This window comes from Ammospiza caudacuta, chromosome 2 (assembly GCF_027887145.1).
Source record: "Ammospiza caudacuta isolate bAmmCau1 chromosome 2, bAmmCau1.pri, whole genome shotgun sequence".
NCBI lineage: Eukaryota > Metazoa > Chordata > Aves > Passeriformes > Passerellidae > Ammospiza > Ammospiza caudacuta.
The window spans coordinates 13,837,091-13,856,679 of NC_080594.1; the positions used below are offsets into that span (position 1 = coordinate 13,837,091).

Below are 19,589 nucleotides of genomic sequence, written 5' to 3' on the forward strand. Positions count from 1 at the left end.
AACTCAAGCCCACAAGTTTTAAAATACAATAAGGTTTAAGAATGGTGCATGGAGTTTGTGATGAGCAAAGTTTTGATGCATAAAACTTTTTACTTGTGTACAGCTTTTGTTGTGTTATTGTTCTCTGCTTGCATGTAAAAGCAAATTTATCTCACTGTTTGCATGAGTATGGATTTCAATGATGTCCAATCTCTTTCAACTGGGTTCTAGCAAATCTTCCTATTTCAAGTATTTCGTAACATGGTCTTAATCCACTTAAACCAATTTCTTTAAATTTCCATTCAGTATAATTTTTCAATTCCCCAGTTTTGACTTTGACTAAATAGTTCCTTCTTTCCAGCACCATCTTTTGAGAGATTACTCTGCTTTTCTTAAAACTACATTAAATTAGGTTTTGGGGGTTTTTTAATACTTGTTTTAATGTTTTTTTGCCTAATCAGACCTCTGACCCACATGCCTGCCTACCAAAAATGCATCTCACGAGCTGCCCTTCCTCTGCCCCAGTGTTTTACCTTCTGTTAAAAATAGATTTATGTTGATTCTGTTGTTTCCATTCTTTCAGACATCTTGCTGTGAGCTGAAATCTGTTTCCTTTGGGCTTGCCATGAGAAACAGACAATTAGCAGATACCTCCCTCTGTGCTCAGAGCCAGACATCTGATGATATATCCCATGTATTTTACTGTAGTAGAACAAGTTAATCTTTGATTTCTCTCAGATACATGTTGCGCTCATTGTTTAACTTCTGGATAAACAGCATCTTTCTTAATTCATTTCAGACAACTTAAATTTCATAAGACTGGGAATTCAGGTATTGTTTTGTTTTATTTTCTGCAATTAAACACTACCATGTAATAAGAGATTCCTACAAGATTCCTCAGACAGGTTTTGAACATTGTATTGCTCTTCGGGACATTGAATCAAGCAAAGCAGAAATTTACTGAAACATTTAACAGTTATTATGAATAAAAAAGGCACATGCATACTATTCCCTAGTCAAAAAAAAAACAGAAAGCAAACCCAAACTGGAATCACGATTAAGAGTTTTTATGCCTAGGAGATGCTATTACAGGAACATCTCAGTAAACCATGCATCTTTTTGACAGCTATATTTTTCGACAGCTAATTACTGGCAGAAGGGAATCAATGATTTTTAAAGACCTTTTTCAATGAGATCACATTCAAAAGGGTGGGGACTCTTTTGCCAGATCCTCAGAGTTTTCACAAGTCTTAAAAGAGCTGTAAGTTATTAATGATGTTACATATGTGATCCATGAAAATTAAACTGTAGAACTTTCTAATGATGATTTCCATTACCTCCTGCACTAGAAGAAATACTTTACCTATGTCTTGGCATAATCCATAATCTCCAATAATAGCTGTGTTCTTTTGTATGCAACTGAATTTACATTTAGGAAAGGCACTAAAAAGTGTTTAATCAAGATTTAAAAGTCAAGCAAAAAGCTTGACTGTGTTTCACAGGCATTCTAGGCAACACATACCTCTGTACTCTCTTGGGTCAAGTAATTAGACTTTTTTTTTTGTCTTATTGAAGAACTGCATTTTGAGAAGCACCCATGTTCTTACCATGTGATTTTTGTGGCTTTATAGAAGTGGAAAGAGTTAATATGAATTGCTTTAAAAGTAAAGAACCTCAGTGCTCATAAAAAAAATAACTATACATTACTTTAAAACAAAATTATTGTTCTACACTGTGACCTATATGAACTGTATATATGTTATAGACTTAAATTACAGATTGTTTTATTTTTGTGTTACCATGATTCCTCTTTTTTTTTCGATAGGAAGCTGCCACTAAAGGAGGAAAATGGCAAAGAAGCTTTAAATCCAGAAACCATAGAAATCAAAGTTGCTAACGATATCATCCAGTCAAAAGAAGACGATAGCAAAGCATAATAAGATAAACTACAGCTGTCTGGATAATGCATTTGGATTGAAGTAATCCTGTGACCAAAACTTTACAGCTGACCTTAATTTCTTGGGAAACTTAAGCTTGGAATAGTTAGTACATGTGTACATATGATGAAACAGTTCCTGTCTACAGTTCTTTTCTATATTTTTTTTCTTGTTTGGTTGTTAATGGTTTTAGTATGTAATTTTGCTGACACCAAGTCCCATGCTATAAATCTGAAAAATCTGCAGAATAAGAACTGTAATTTATTATATGAAAAAGAGTGTCTACTTAGAAGAAAAATTCTGAAGCACTCCTAACCACAAACAATCACATCAGGCCTCTCCAGATCTTACAGTGCAAGCTACATGCATAAAGTGCCGTATGATAATGTATTTATTTCCATTTATAATAAAATGATATTTTAGGTTGCCTTTAGGAAAAATAAAACAACTAAACCAGTCTCAGTATAATGTTTAAGACCTTAGCTCTGGCTGACACTCCATAGCCATTCCAGATGTGATTATCACTTGAGGCAATCAAAAGAACAAAATGCTTCAACACAGAGCCGGGTGCCACTGCATTTTCTCCTGGGTTCTTCAATAAATACATTTTTAAAAATCTAGTACTCACAATATACAAGCTCAAAAATTGGCTAAATATTTCACAACAGTCTATTGGCCTCATCCTAACTACAAGAGTGTGACTCTGAAAGACTCCAGGATTTTCAGTGATTCAGGTTTTCTGTATGAAAGTTTTGAAAGTTATATGTGAACTAAAACGCAGCCAAGGCATAAAAAGAAATCTGTTTTTAATCATAATCTTCACTTCAAATGAAAACTTACAAAATTTGTCCCAACATATTTATACATACAGGCTTTTCATTTTTGTCTTAGTTCAAACCATTTAGCTAAGGGATAAAACTGTAGTTTAATGAAGTAAATACATTTTCTCCCCAAATCAATATATAAAATATTAAACTTGACCTTTTTGAATCAGGACTTTTCCCTTTATGATTTTATACCCTTTGTCTTAAGAACAATGTGAGAACAGATGGAAAAACGACTTTGTCTAAGCAATTTGGAACAATTTTAAATTATTGAGTAAATCAATCTTATATTTAACCAAATACATGTTTTTCAAATCAAGCTTTCTTTAAGATATTCCTTTATATTATTCTGATCAACACTCCCCACCAGGAAATTTGACTGATTTATTTGATCTGAAATTCATTCATATGAATTAATAATTGATTTAGTGGTGTCACTAAGTGGAGCAATATAATTTGTTTCCATTCCAGCATAGTGTATCCACACCTACCAAACTTTTCAAAGCCTTGCTTTGAAAGAAGATGATAAACCACATAGAAAACTAGACTGGAAAATTCTACTTGTCAGGAGTAACTGGTAGAGTAAGTTGTGAATTTTCCACATCTAAGTCATGCATGAGGTTTAAGTGTACTTTTACTCATCAAATTGTGCTTGCTCCATCTGAATTTTGATCATATTTGAAGTCTTTGTAATTTTTGACTTTTGTACAGTAAAACTGAAAGTGAAATGTATATCATAATAACCTTCTTGTCAACCCAAGTTTAAGTGCATTTGAAAGAGCTGAGGAGAATATATATAAATATAAATATATTTATATTTACTTCTTAGATATTTCTTATTTTTCAAAACCAAGTTATTTTATGAGTTTTTTACAACTTTTCCTCACTTTGAGAAATAGCTAAAATGAACCAAGGAGTTGAGGACAGAGGCATACTGCTGGCGTGGCTAGGATAGGAGGCCAAGTTCCCACAAAATCAGAGCCAAAGTGAAAAAAAATGGGCAAAAGGAGATGGCAATATGGGATGAAAGTCATGGAAGATTACAATTGAAAACTGCTGAAAAGAAGTATCTCTAAATGCTGACACTAATTCTGGATGAAGGAAAGACGAAGATATTAATTTATGAATACTCAATGTTGCTCCCACATAATGGGCAGGCAGTACTACTAAATAACTGCTTGAAATTATCAGATTTCTGATAATTTTTAATCAGGTTTCCTGGTTCTTTCTAAGCACACAGCAAGCAGGCCTGCTCATAACATATAATTTGAAGAACAGTTGTTTTATTTATCTATATGGACTTTAGTCTTTCCAGAAAGTGTGTATTTGCAGCTGGGCTTTCTTCTTCTATCAAAGTCACAGAAGGAACCTGGACAACTCCAGCAACTGAGAATTATGTGGTTGGTGTGGCTTGAACCTCCTCTCGAACAATATTTTTACCAGGATGAGGATGAAGATGGTAGACATAGTTTACTCTTCACCTGCTGAGACAAATGTGGATGGCACCATTCAATCTTCTCTGCACAAATGGTGTTTTTTCTGAAGCTAGCCTGATCATTTCCAAAAGAAGGTTTCTATACAATGTAGCAGAACTAACAGTGTCTAGGCTCAACTGCAGATGCATTTCAAATTTTAGTACTTTTTAGTTGAACTTACACAAAGAAAACCCAAAAAAATGACCTAACGGTTCTATATTGGTGTTTTTTTCTGTTTTGTTTTTTTGTTCTTTTTTTTCCTGATATGGTCTCTAATTAGAGTATGAAGGGATTAGAAGATTTAAGAGGTCTTGTCAGCACATTTATTGCTAATACGCCTGTGCTACTCTTTACAAGCAAAATATATTGCAGTATTATTTCAATATTGGAAGCAAAAGCATTTCCCACTATGCTGCATTACAAATCAAAGCTGTTTCCAGGAGTATTTAATTTCTTCTTGCTGTTATGTCTCTTGGCAGTTGATCTGTGTGAGGGCTGAGAATAAAACAGCTCTAAATTTCTGATGGACTGTCCAAGCACACCTTTTTGGTCTATGGATTAATAGGTTATCTCTTGTGCTTTATCTCTGTGCTGTGCAGGAGAAAACCAAACTCTCACTATGAAAGAATGCTGAAGAACACTGATATTTCAAAATTGTTCCAAATATTTCCAAATGAGGAAATAATTTACACATAGTAATTTGTAAGATATATGTAGAACTGGAATAACAACATTTGTTTATTTTCTTTTCCTATTCTAGATTAAAAAAAAAAAAAAAACAAAACAAACAAAAACAGGTATCTGTATAAATGTCACTTTTACTGTCTAAAGTAATTTTAAGTGTTAGTATGAAATGTCAGAAGAGTTGACAAATTATAACTATTTGTAAAAGTAATCTGAATTGTTACACTAACATACTCCAGGGACCAAGGTGGGAGGGAGCCATTGAAATTAGTACTGAACAAAATGTGGCAGTGACAATCTCTTTTCAAAAAAAAAAAAAAAAAGGAGTACAATTAAGTAAAATTACTTAAAGCTCCTTGGTATTTTTTTAGTTTTTTAGTGGACTTGAGTTCTGATTTTCCACAATAACAACAAATTTTTAATTAATATTTTACAATTTAGTAATCAAATGTACCCTGGAGAATTTTTTCCTGGTTTTGTTTGTTTATTTACCTTTTTTGACTTATAAGATTTTTTTGTGGTTGCAGAAATATTTGCTATTCTGGTGATGCTAATGCCTAATGTGACAAAGATTAATTTATTCAGGCCTCAGTCTTGCAAGACATTTTGTGTGGCTGAACTCACCCCTTCTGTGGCACTGCACTGGCATTAGTGGGGTGGATGTGAGCAGGAAGATGGATGTACTTTCCTAAGAGACCTTGCAGGATTGGGCCAAATTTCTATCTCTTCATAGATATCTACAACATAGTTACACCGTGGCCATCATCTCCAAAGGCTGTTTGACACCAGTCCCTGGTGCAGTAAATCCCAGCTGCTGTCTTCAGCCTCTGCATCAATGTTCATCCAAACAAAAGTGGCTTTCTTTTTATGATGGTAATTAGTTTGATTATTTATTTAAGTGCCAATCATCAAACTGTAGTATAATCATCATGCCATTTTTTTCTGTTTCCTAGACCAGATAATGGAAATGTATTTGTGCCTTTTGATAGCATGCCACTCTGCTTTATTAAAGAAAAATCTTCAATAATTTGTCTACAAAGCCTGTTTAAAATAATTGAAAGCTTTACTGTCACATACTTTTCTGCTCAAATATTCTCAAATATTCATCTAAATCAATCTGAGGGTATTATTTTCAAATAACATAAATATTTGAAACAAAAATTTGCAAAAATTTTTGAGATCCTGATTCCAATGAGGGTCATGGTGGATGTCTTACTGCTGAAAAGTTTCAAATAGATGAAGAATGTAGTGGATGTGTAGGGGTGTTTTGACCAATTTCTCAAGTTCAAGAGTCAGATAGAAAGTCTCCTTAGTTCTATTTAAGTGCTTAGACCTAAAACATTAAATCTGAAACATTAAATCCTCCAATCTGAAAGATGCTATGGAGCATCTTCCCAGCACTTTACCTCTGGAGATAAACTGGAGAGAATGTTTGTTTTGCAATCATTTGCAGCCTCACCATCGCTGTGTAAGCTGCTGTAGGAAGAAACATCTTTGCAGAATAGTTGTGTCTGTTGGATATTCACTCCTGATTAAAGGACCTCCAAAAATACCATTTACTAAGAAAGCTCAAGAGCTCTTTGATCTATGGAGGGATGCTAAGACCGTTGCACAGAGTCACAGTGCAGGAATCCAGGTCTCAATCCAGGCCCCCGGGATTTAAGACAAAAACCTATTCCAGCAGGACCTGGATTTTATTCAACCATCTCAGCGAGGCTCTGCGTGTCCTCAACTGATGGAGTTGTTTTTGTGAACCAGATTTCCAGGTGTAAGTGGAACTCAAATGTCCTGCCAGACTCCTACTGACACTTTGTGCAGAGGAGGTTTTTCTATCAGGAGTTTTTACTGATGAGGAAATTATGATAGAATATCCAATGACGGTTTTATCCCATACATTACTATGTCCAGAAAGAAAACATCTCTTTAAATAACTCATTGTGGTTGCAATACTTCTTTAGGTGAAGATGAAAACATTCTAAGTAAATAATGATCCTTCTTAAATCTCCTTGTTTAGCTTCAGATAATCTTTCTGATAGATGAAAAGCTACCATGGTTAAATAAATCTTTTTAAAAAAACTCTTCTCCCCTTTTCCAGATTTTTTCAGATTTTTTCAAGTTCCTGAAATACCCTGTCCACTTGACAGCAGTTCTGTAAGTTTTAAGTGATCTTCAGTATTTCCACTGCTCATATGTGTTCTTATGTCAATTTACTTGGACCTGAGCAAAACTAAGCCTTTCAAATTTGGCTTTGGATCAGGTTCTGAGAATTCTCAGTTTACCAGTCTATCTTTTCTCTTAAGAGGCATTGAGATCCTCGTAATGTTTGACTTTCAAACTTGAATATTGGCCATTTTTAGCCCAGAGAAATGAGATAAATATTTATTGCCAAATTTGTATTGGCAGCTTTTAGGTGACAGGTGAGATGGGGAGCGGGCGAGGCGACCAGACGCGGTGCCGACAGAGCTCGGGAAAGCCAGGGGGAACAGGTGCCAAAGAGTGAGCCAGGAGAGGGCTGGGAGCATCTCTCCTTACCATTGACAAGGGAAAAGGGGAGCAACTGAAGCAAGGGAGGCTGCTGAAGGGCACTGCCAAAAGGCAGGGTGACGAGAGCTCTGAAAACCAGGGAAGAGGAGGAATTAACCCTGCCACATCCTTTAACTCACCCCTGTAATTAGGCTACGGTTTTTCAGATGTAAAATGCAGGGTTGGAGGAACTCAAGACGAACCCTCAGAGTCTCTACAGATCAATGACAAATACATAGAGGAGTCAGATTCCCCCAGAAGATAATTTTATTGCTCATGGTGTAGAGTTCTGACTAAGAGTTTTGAACTACTTAGACAAGGTTTTAAAAGGAGAAAAAAATAAAAAAGGCTTTCCTGCTGCACTGAGCAGTCGGTACGTATTTGTATGCTGTGTACAGTATGAGCTAAAGCATACCATCTATTGTTTTCGTTATTCCACACGTTGTCAACAGCCCACTTGCGATATCTGCCACCTGAATTATATATTGATAAGTTAGCTACCACTGGAGCTAGTTTGTTTATTGTTTCAGAATCTTATGTCCCTATGAAATGCTGTGTGTATATATATATATCTCTATACTGTAAAAAGAAGTAATATCGCAGATGCTGGTTTTGTATTTATGAAAGACATTGAAAGTATGGCTTAAAGTATATCAATTATTTGTCACTCTTCACCATTTGTATATTAATAGTAAAGATACTTTTACTTTAATGAAGTGTTGTAGTTACATTTATTTTTGCTAAGTGTCTTTCTGTCGAGATGTCCGATTCATTGGGAGTCTCATTTCCAAAAAGAAACATAACCCTTATTTCCCCCGTTATAGAATTACTGAATAATGCTCACACAGACCTGCAATTTATTATTCTCTTTTCTGTCAAAATACATCTATTGTTATCATCCTGAGTCTCCAGCTGAGCTTGAGGCCCATTATGATCATCCCCAATAGAGAATGTGCTGATAGATAATATTATTTTTTTTCAAGCAATGCAAATGTCACTATAGGACACGAAACAACACGAGCGCACACTGCTGTTCTCAAGGTGAAGAAAAAAGGGGAGTTTATTTTCTGACTCCATTATTTATAGATTTCCGAGGGTGACAGTGCCACCTCTCCAATGACACTGGACTAACCAACAGTCCATCAACTTTCTCCTCCTCCATAAAGGAATGCAAAACAATGTTATTTTCAAAAAGTGTGTGAGAAAGTTCACTACAAGAATGCCAACATCAGAAGGCTTAGAAAATCTTAAAAAAACAAGGTGACATGCAAGCGTGAGGTATTTTAGTTTATGAGGTATTTAGTTTATGACAAAGAAAAAGATTTTATCGACAGAAGCCACCTTATTTTGCCATACCTAGAACCTTCCAAAAGTCTTGTAACTGTGTTAGCACCACCAGGAGATGATGGAAACTGCAATTAAATGGGCTTTTACTGCAGTGCTGGATTTTATTCCACTGAAGATGGAAAATGGACAAAGAACAGCCCAGAGAATATAGCCCAGCATGTCCCTGAAATGGCAGAGGGGTGTCTGTGGCATCCATATAGCCACCAATAAAATTAAGTAACCTAAGAGAAACTTGATAGATTGTGTATTCATGCCTAAGGATCAGTTTTCTGAGTGTAACCTAAGCTCTTAAAAAGCCACACCCCTCCCTAGGAATGGAGGGGCAGTACATAGGAGAAATATATTTTTTTACCCAACAAAGTCTTCACAGCTTCATTTTCTTCATTCCACAGATCCTTAAGCTCTGCCACTGCAGATGTCTTAGGCATGTACTTCTCTAAGTGCCAGTGGCAGCATTAACAATTTGTAAAAATGTCTCTTTCTATTGAAAAACTGAACATGAGGGAACTGCTTCAGTGTCCTCTCAACATCAGCTTGTCCCTCAAAGCTTTTCATATAATCATGTTTATTGATCATAGAAAACCCCAGATGTCCTAAAATGATGCACAAATTTAGTTCAGATCTCTTGAAAGACAATCAGTACAGTTCACTGGCCACAAGAGAGGTTTCTCCTTTAATTTACAGGTGAGTATTAATACAATTATTTCAAATTGCTGCTAACAAAAAGGTAATGTAAGACCTGTACAGAAACAGATCCAACTTTTTAAAATTTAACCTTGTCAAAATATATCATGCTCTCCCAAGCTTCAGATGTGCTCCTGAAAACACAAGATAAATTATAGTCAGGTACCTTGATAATGATAGTTTGTTTATCTGTGTAATTCCTAAATTAGACACAGCTAGCACTGCAACAAGAAAACCCAAACAAAATGAAAAAAAAGTCACACTTTGATTCTTGGCAAAAGATGACTAACTCTCTCATTTGAGCCCTAGCAGATCCTGAAAAACAAGTTGCATTTTTAAGCTCATTCCCATGTGGAAAATGCTTATTTTGGGGGGTATGGTTAAAACTTTGTTGATTTATTCGACACTTTCTAGAAAAACCCAAACCTCTAGACTGAGCATAGTGTAAGACTTTAATTTCTGTAAAAATCTTTTATGCAGCAAAAAGATAAAACTGTCTTTGATTAAACAAAGCACTGAAGCCCATTCACACTCAGTGCCAATAAAAAGCAATGCCAGTGGTGTTGCTGAGAAAGCAGAATGAATCACATCTGGCAAGAGAGTGATCAGGTCAGGCACAAATTTGTAGAATTCTCTCAGGCAATCTGATGATAAAGAGAACAAAATTTTGGAATGAAAAAGAAAAACTTATTCTACTAAGCAAATGACATCTTTTAGGGCTAAACAGGGAATTGAGAAATTATATCTTATTATTTTAAAATTTAAAAAGTTATCCATTGTCATAGACCACATCATGATGAATGAATTTTACTTTGACATTTATTTTTATCATAGAGCATGGAAATAACACTTCATCATTAACTTATATCTGAAGGCCTAAATAATCTTTAATCACAAGAAATAGAAAGTTGCTATGTCCTGCTATGTCCAAAACCATCAGAAATAAACATCAGCATTATTTAAAAATTGTTTTCAATTTTTTTAATGAGTTACAGATCTCTTTAAGGAAAAAAGAATTTAGAGAAAGTAATTACACTTGCACACAGTGTACCGTAAATTTAATTGACAAGGCACTTGCACTGAAAATCAAACTACTGTCTGATAGGTAGCACAGAATAAAACTGGTGAAGTATTTGAGTTTTCCTATGCAAAACTTTTAATTACAGACAAGGTTTGTAATGAGGCCATTCCCTAATGGGATGTGTCAATTGTCACACTGAAGTCGTGGTTCTGCCCTTCTTGGAATTCATGACATACCATCTGCAGCATTTTCTCCTATCCTCCTTTCTGTGAAGTATATACTCAGTAGAAAGTGGAATCTTTTCAAAAATTAAAGGCATTTACTCTGGAAAATATGATTTTTTTCTTTGCATAAAGGAAAACAGACAAAAATCACTTTTATATTCTTGTGTTACAGCACTCAGATATTATTATCCTTGCCATGCACATGGCCACTTGTGTTCTTCAAGTCAACAAAAACTCCCAAATCTGAAACATCCTATTGCTAGCTGAAGGGTCCATGGTCTTGTCTTATGCTACAGCATCCATAATTTTTGTATTTGCATGCAAATTTCATCACAGAAAGTGATTGTTTACTGGGAGTTTGATTCCAGCATCAGACTAGGAATTCACTTGCTGGACTTGGGAATAAGAAGGAAGCAATAATATAGAGGCATAAAAGCCACTCCATCAACTACTGATGAATGTGATGTTAACTCTGTTAACTAAAAATATCCATAAAACCCATGAAGCAATTAGAAGGTGGTATTAGATTTCTCTGATGATGTTGAAATATCAGTATTGAGGTGCTGTGATGTCTGGGAGTTCCTTGGCACTGGGGTGCTGGGGGACCCCTGACGGATCTGGGAGCCTTTGGCAGCCAGGGTCTCTCACCCCATCCTTATCCCAGGAACAAGACAGCCAGGACAAGGGGGAGCAGTAGGTGAGGCAGCCTCAGCCCCAGTGATCTCAGGGTTAAAATCCAGAATCCCCTGGTATGTGAGTGAAGCTGAGGTGGGACAGGGTTTGATGGTCCTGGGAGGTTGATATGAGTTTTGGGTTGTGCATAAGGTGGGGGGAGCCCCAGGCTCAGTCAGGACTCCCAGAGCCCGGAAGGTTAGCGAAAAAAATCACAAAGAATTTAATCTATTCTCAGATTGGTTTAGATGTTGAGGAGGAAACAAACAAACAAAAAAATAAGACTTTGGAGATAGGTATTGGGTAAGTGCCCATTGCCAACATTTTAAAGCACTAAGATATTGATTATTGATTATTATAACCTGATTATTTCAGGTTAAGCACAATTCTCAGCTGAGGAAAATATAGTGCTACAAGTAGACTGATCATACCCTTTGCAGATTGCTTTTATTCTATAGGAGATTCCTGGGAGATAAGGTCCTTGTAGTTTGTAATTTGTCTGAGCTGGGAAAGCAATGAGAAAGGCTGTAGCACTGGATTAGAGGTCAGAGGGTCTGATTTCCATTTTGGGTGACAGTTGCTTGGATTGAGCAAATCAATTGAAAGGAAAGTGTAATATTTCTTTTACTCTCCTTGGCTATTTTTTTGCTAAAGATTTATGGACCCATTTATCCTACTGATTTCAGTGAGACCACTCTCAATAAATATAAGAAGAAGCATAAACAGTTTGCCAGATTTACACCTTAGATTAAAAGAAGGTTTTGCTATGTTTTGTGAGAAATCCTTCTCCTGCTGCTTCATGGAGTGTGAGTGTGTTTGTGTTTGAACATTTTGGAGCATTCAGCTCTTGCAATACCTGTGTTCCTGAGCACACATTTAACAGCTGACTTGGAACCACTGTCTGAGCACGAGAGCACTAGCCAAATCCTGAGATGAGAATATGTGCTCTGTAGGATATTTAAGTGGCAAGCTGGACAAAGTAGAACTGTTATCAGTAATGGTGATGTTGTTAATTTCACCCCAAAGAGTTATGAAATCTTTTTCAAATTATGAGAAACTGAGTGCCTGTGCTTAGCTTCCCAAACCTCTGCTATATCAACATGTAATGCTGCCTGTTGAGACATATTCCTCTGAAGTGTTGGCAGTTACTTCTATGTGAAAGGGCAGCCATGAATTAAATTATTGTTCAGAGAATACAGACAACATCTTCCTATACCACATCAACCAAATTTCCCTGGAAGTGCTTGAGCAGATTAACAGACAACAAAAGAAATATGAACTTATCCTAGCTAACCTATTTTAAAATTATTTGAAATCTGTGATAGCAGAATTAACATATTCAAGGATTTGTTTCTTTACTATGCCTTTTGAGGGCACCTTTTAAGGGGTTAAACAAATGCAAGTGTGGTGTGACTATTTTGCAGCTGGCTGGTACATGTAACTTGTTTCTTTTCTAGAGGTAAGCATGTGTGTTCAGGCACTGTTACACCTTCAGCACTCTGACCTGTGTAACATCACCTATTCCTAAAGTGCTGAGCACAAAACCCAAACTTTTCTTTTCTGCTAACAATACATTGCTTTCAGGCTCCCTTTCACTATTTCTTCTGAAAGCTGCATAGCACCTAGGTGTGCTCCAGAGCACTTCAGAGGTGGAATTTTTGCTTAGCCCAGATAAATTATATTCTCTGCATCTTTTCTTTTTATGGATTTTTTTAGATAGCCTTAAGGATGAATTAAGCTTGATTTACGTAATTGGACATTTACGTAATTTACATTATTCTACTATGTAATTTTTTGTTTGTCAAGCTTGAATAAAAAAAATACCAACATGAGAAGAATACTGTGTTTTCCTTGTTCCCTTCTCTGCACAGACATTTCCTTTGAAGCACTTATGGATCTGTTGACTGATGAGCCTGTGGCATGACCTTCTGTTCTTCCTGCGCTTGTGGTCATGACTCCATTGCTTCAACTTCAAAAATGTGCCAGGCAGACAGGTTGTGTTAGAATTGTTGTTGTTTGCTTCACTCATTTAGCTGAGCAAGCAGGCAGGTGACAACAACATTCTGGAGAATCAAGGATGTGCAGCTTTAGAAGGTTTTGGCTTTTTCTTAGCAACTATTCCCCAATCCAGAAGTGCCCTCTTGGGCAGATCAGCTGGGAATGGACTGGGTGGACTGGCAGGCTTTGTAGAGTTTTACTCAAATTGAGTGTTTGAACAAAGTTATCTGTTGGAATAGGGTTAATTTCTTTTTAAATTGATTTCCATTTATTTGGCTCTTACTTGACATGTTTCAGAATGACTATACAGTACATGTGTCTCAAAAACTCTTTACTACAATTAAAAAAAACACAGGACTCTATTATGAATAGCTAATTCGAATATTTGTATACTTCCTTTTGCTAAATCTCACTCATATCCCTTCCAATTAGTTGAGACCAGGTTGGGATTTTCTAGAAGCAAAATGGACTGCCTTCCTGTAGCCAAAAAAATTTATATTTTTTTCCATTGTATATAGTAATAAAAAATTCTCTAAAAATTAGCTCAAAATCATGTTAAAATTGATTTCTGTCCTGTGTTTTCGTTATAGCCAAATTGATCACAGTTTATTTGCCTTTTACAAAGAGTCTGTTAACACAAGATTGTCAATCTCTTGTCTGAGTGCTAGCATGTGCAAACATAAATGTGTTCAAATCTAGAAATTTTCAATCCAGAAAGTTTCAGTTTCAGCTGCAGTCTCTTCTCTTTACTCCCTTTGAGTCACTGTACACAAACTGCCATCACACAGTGCTGCATTTAGTTCTGCAAGGAGTAATACTTGACTTTAAAAGAAATTTAAAAGAAAAATAAAAGCTTGTCAAGATATACCATACATCTGGATTTTGCTAGGCTCAAAACATAATAGCAGTGTAATTTAAGGTTTTGTTAGATCTGATTTGGGATGGATGCAGATGACTTACAGCCTCTATGCACAGCTTCTCTTGCTGATTTTTATGGTCCACCACATGTTACTCTGCCATGGGATGAAGAGATAGCATTTTCTCAAAGCAAAGGTTTATACTTTTTAGATACAGGCAGATAGCTATGGATTGTTTGCTTTGCTTTTTTTTCTTAGAAGTTTAATTTCTTCAGTGAGATAAATATCTATCTGCATCTGAATTAAGATTGATTCATCATTTGCTACAAAATATATCAGAAATAAACATCATAATTGCTTCCTTTTCATCACAATATTGTACCAGCTTGACTTCTTTTGCCAGAAAACCTCCTCAGACCATCCAGAACTGCCAAAACATCTGAGATAATACACTTTAAATTACCGTATTATAAAGCTGAACCATCTGTGCTGAGGTTTTCAGTGTTGCATGGGGATGAAAATAGGAATAGGAAAACGTCCCAGCTAGGTTGTTATAAGACCTAACATGATATACATAAATTGAGTTAAGTCAGTCCCTGGTATGGTTAAATAGCCATCACAGAATTTGCCACCTACAATTAAACCCAAAATTGGAAAGACTATGTCAGATATGCTGGGGAATCCACAGAGAGCAAAGGGAGGCAAATTGACTGCAATGGCAATTTTCTCAAAGCCTTGCTTTTGTGGTGGAACCCAAGCCATTTAAGGACCCTAGAAGTAGGCTTTTGTTATGCTTTACAGAAATAGAAAGTATAATGGACAATCTTCACTATTAATACTGATTCACCATGCAGATTTTCTCTTGTATCTTCCATTTAACGCCAGCAGACCTGTGTTTGTACAGGTATGACCCATTCCAAAGTACTGCAGTCTGTCTGAGCTTCCTCTCACACTTGGAGCAACAGAGCTGGTGCAGAAAATGAAGAGCTGATACCCCACAACTTGTGCTCAGTATTAATCCATGGCTTATAAATACATCTGTCTTTCAGTGCAGCTCTTGCCTAAGACTTCTATGTACACATATTTTGAGCTAAGTCTGCTATATTTGCTAAGCTAAAATTAATTTACTGATATGCAAGAGTTAACATAGCAGCTAATTTAAAACCATGTAGTTTGGGGTTTTTTTTAACATTCACTAGAAGGGGTTTTTTACCTTTTGTTAAAGATAATTAGCATCCTCCAGTTGTGCAGAAACATGGGGGAGGTAAGGGAGGCTGAATAGAGGAAGAAGAAAAGTTTTTTACTGCCTAGTTAGTTATTATCCTAATTACATTCCTGATGGCTTAAATAGCAATTCATTGTATACAGAATGTTAGCCAGAGATACAAAAAAATTTATATTCCATGTGTTTTCTGTTTATGTAAGAAAATGAAGAAAGAAAATCATGGAGCAGGAAGGCAGAAGAAAAAGCTGGATAGTGAGCTGCTTCTCATAAGAAGGAAGTTCATTTTAGGGTTTGTTTTAATTCTCTGTTCTCCCAGTTGAAAAATAACCTCTTCTTCTGTGATCCAAATTAATGCTTGTTGACTTGGTGTGTGATTTTATGTTAATGAAGAGAGGATGATAACATGCCACAGCAATTAGATTGATCTCTGTATGGATAAAAGGACTCTAGATTTAGTTGGTAGCAGGATTGTCCACACTCAGCTCTCTCTGAGCTATGAGTTAATCAACAGAATTTCCTTCTCTTCTCATCCTTTTCTTTGACACAGCTGCTGCAGGAATCCTAGAGAGCACCAGGGTGAGTTCCTTGGCTTTGCTCACATTGCAGGTAACGTGGTTTCAATGGCTCCACACATCCTGCATGTAGGAAATATCCAGCCTCTGAAATGTCTGCCCAGAACTGCACATGCTGAAACTGGAACACTTGTTTCCCCACGTGTTGGGCATTTCAGATGATTGTTCCTCTTCACATTGGGTACATTTAAGGCTGCAGCTCTGCAAAACCAGTGTTCCAGGTGCTTATTCTCAGCCTGTCTGGAGGCTAGACTTTCCTCCATCCCAATTTTTGATGTCAGCCCTTGAAAAGACACTTAAATGGGAGGATAAAGAGGTCTGGTTTGTGCCCTAAGCAGACCAAGCTGCTGGTGTGTGCTGACAAAGTCCTACCAAAGCCAAACCAGATCCAGACAACTGCATTTACATTTTGCTAGCCTTCTGCTCCTTGCACCCCAAATTTCATACCTAACTTAGTCCTCCTGTTTATTTGGTTGTGGAAAATGTGATTGTAGTTTTTCATGCTATGATGTATGAAACACTAGATGTAACGATAATGAAGAAAAAACTTCTTAAACTGGCCTTGTATCCAAAAAGGACAGTAATTATATATTTAATAAGGATTAAAAGATACAGGTGAGAAAGCATCACCAAGTCACATTTTGACTCTATCATCTTAAAGTACGAGAGGGAAACAACACAGCTCTGGATAAGGATGAAGAACTTATAGTTTTGTTTTATTACATGCTTTCAAGGCCGTTATTTTAATCTCTATTTTTTTCCCTCACTTTGCTAGATACAACACAGTTGTTTGTTTTCCTAATGTTTTTTCCTGGCTTGTCATATCACATTTAACAGGACTGCTACTTTGGACTGCCAGCTTTTCTGATGTCTATGCACAGAACTTAAAACAATTTTACATGCAGTTTATTTGAGCTTCTGGGATATAGTTCAAGAAAATAAACTGAGATGTACAAAATTACAAGCTGTTATTACAGAGAAAGACTGCATTACATACAGGAGAAGGATTATCGAGAATTTATTGTTAACCTAACAAAAATTGATAAAACCTAATCACAATATGGCGATTGTTACTAGTCCGGCCATAAGAACACAGTGCCAATTAGTAAAAAAAACCCCTCATTAATAATAATGCCATTAAAATTGTTAAATATGATAACTTATTTTTGTATTATGCTTCCCCCTCCAATACCTACCTGGATCTGATAGTCAAGTGTTTGAGCTGAACAATGTTCCATCTGATTTTAAGAGGAGCTGTATATTCCTGCTGTTATTATATTTAATTGACTGACCCTTGTGTCCTATTTAATAAAATATTTTTATAACAGGCACATCCACAGGTTGCTGCTGATTTAGGAAGCTTTCAGACCAAAATATTGACCCTAAATATAAAGATATTTTGAAATCAATGATCTTGCTAAGATACCAGGGCTTTATTGTCATCTGCATATGAAATATGAAAGAGCATATGAAGGATCTCTTACTAATATCTTCTGATGTCTTCTACATGCAATTTTTAAAAGATTTTTTAATTGGATCCTCTTGTGCTAGTTTGGGCTAAGATACAGTTAATTTTCTTGAATAAAACTTGAATTCTGAAATATCAAACTATTTTCTCTTTAAGTAGAGGGATCCATGAGGAAACATCAGTGTCTTAATACATATGGAGGTGGATGGGTTTTTTAAACAAAATTATTTCTATCTAACAGACAGAAATGAGTCCTCCAAGAATATAAAAAAGAGAAAAAATTATCACTATTAATTCATAATGCATGTTGACAGGATTGTATCCTCAAGTAGTTTTATAGGTTTCATAATTGTGCTGTGAACTCTTTCAAAACATAATTTTGAAGCTGTCTTATGTTTAATGTTTTCCTCATGCAACTTTGCTCCTCGTGTGTAATCACTCCAGCAGGCAATCTGCGTTGTCCCTATAACCTGTTTTTTCCTCTTTTCCCTCAGCTGAGTAGTAGTTCATCAGGAAGAAAGACTTGAGAAGCTCTGATTGCATAAATAAACACAAGCATGTCCTTTCTGTGCACTATTTATGCTTCTTCTGCTTGCTCTCACAACTCCTGATTGGTAGTCACATCACAGAGGTCACACAGCAACATTTTGGCACAGTCTAAGTGTTTACCAGCTACTAATCAACTTCTATAAATTTTAATCTGCAGTATGAGGAAGATTTAATGAAAATGTATGTTTATACAGCAGTTTAATGGCAAAGCTTTCCTCTCTGGATTTGGTTTAAGATCATAGATATTTAATGTATAGTCTGAAATTCAATGCAAATGCTGTCTGCAGTCTGGATTTTTTATTCCCTTTTCCTAATTCAAATGTCATTGAAATCAAAGAATGCAGAAAGGAGCTTTTGCGTGACTTGCTTTGCAACTTTTTTTAACAGGCTAATTTAATCTTACAAAAAGAAAAATACTAGAAGGAAAACAATCCTAAAAGGAAAATGCACACATATGTAATTAAGCTAAGTGTCTCCAGCTATGTGTCTTAAAGTCCTCCATTACTTTGCCAAATTCATAAACTCATATTTTAATTTCAGGAGTCTCCAGAGATATTTTCAGTTTCAGTGCACTCAGAAAGTCACCATAAATATACAAATATCAGCCTTCTACTCTTAAAACTTAGTGGCTAATTTCTAATGAATAATTTATTTGATGAATGTTTTAACTTTTTCCTTTTGACTTTATCAAGGGTACAATATAAAAGAATATAAATTGTTCAAAAATATTAGGTTAATGGGTTTTGCTAATATACCTCACTCTGTAGTAAAGTGAGTTTCAGCAAATTACAGGTACTAGATGAGCTGAGCTGGATAGTACAAACAGGGCATAAGATTAAAGATGACTTGTAACCTAAAAATGTTTTCTTTTTTAACCACTAGACATTTTGGAAAACATACCAAAAATTAAATATAAAACAAGAAGCAGAAAAAAACTACTTTAAATGGTCTTTTTTAGCTGTGAGTTTGGTTTGTTTTCTTTATCCAAGATAAGAGCAAGTTGGTGTTGTTGGCTTTTTTTCCTTTCTGTAATTAGAAATAAAAGCTTTTTTAGAAAGAAAAAAAACATAGATTATTTAAAATATCTCTTTACAAATATTTTTATATTTAAAAACAACTTTGATCGTTGCTTCATGTATTATTATGTTGCAAAATAGCTACAAATACTAGTTATAATATGGTGGGATTTTTTTTTACATTCCAAAATGCTTGCTTCAATGAAACAGCTGCTATTAAATCCATCAATGCCCCAGGAGGTCCCAATTTCCTGAATCCAGTAACATGTTTTCATCTATAAGGCACAGAGATACAGTACCTTTTCCTGTCAAATGTGGATGATATTGTTCTTTAATGGAATAGTGACAGCCTGGGCTCTTCACTTTTAACATAATGCAAAATGTATAATGCAAAATTCTCTCTTTTTTTTCTCACATATTTGCAGTTTTTTCTGTGTTTGAAGCTGTCAATACACACAGTACAATTTACAGTGGCAAAATCAATAGTATATTGCTGTGAATCCCCATTCCCCTCTCAGAGTCATTCACCTGGCA

The 19,589-nt window shown here is 35.7% G+C and overlaps 1 protein-coding gene across 1 annotated transcript in view; it reads left to right on the forward strand.

The window, feature by feature from the left end:
- The window catches only part of NCAM2 (neural cell adhesion molecule 2), a 270,546-nt gene extending 262,494 nt beyond the window's left edge, over positions 1–8,052 (forward strand). The window contains exon 19 of the mRNA XM_058825545.1: positions 1,805–8,052. Within this exon, the coding sequence (XP_058681528.1) occupies positions 1,805–1,916 (112 nt within the window). The 3' untranslated portion in view covers positions 1,917–8,052. The remainder of the gene's footprint in view (positions 1–1,804) is intronic.
- Positions 8,053–19,589: the final 11,537 nt, after the last annotated feature.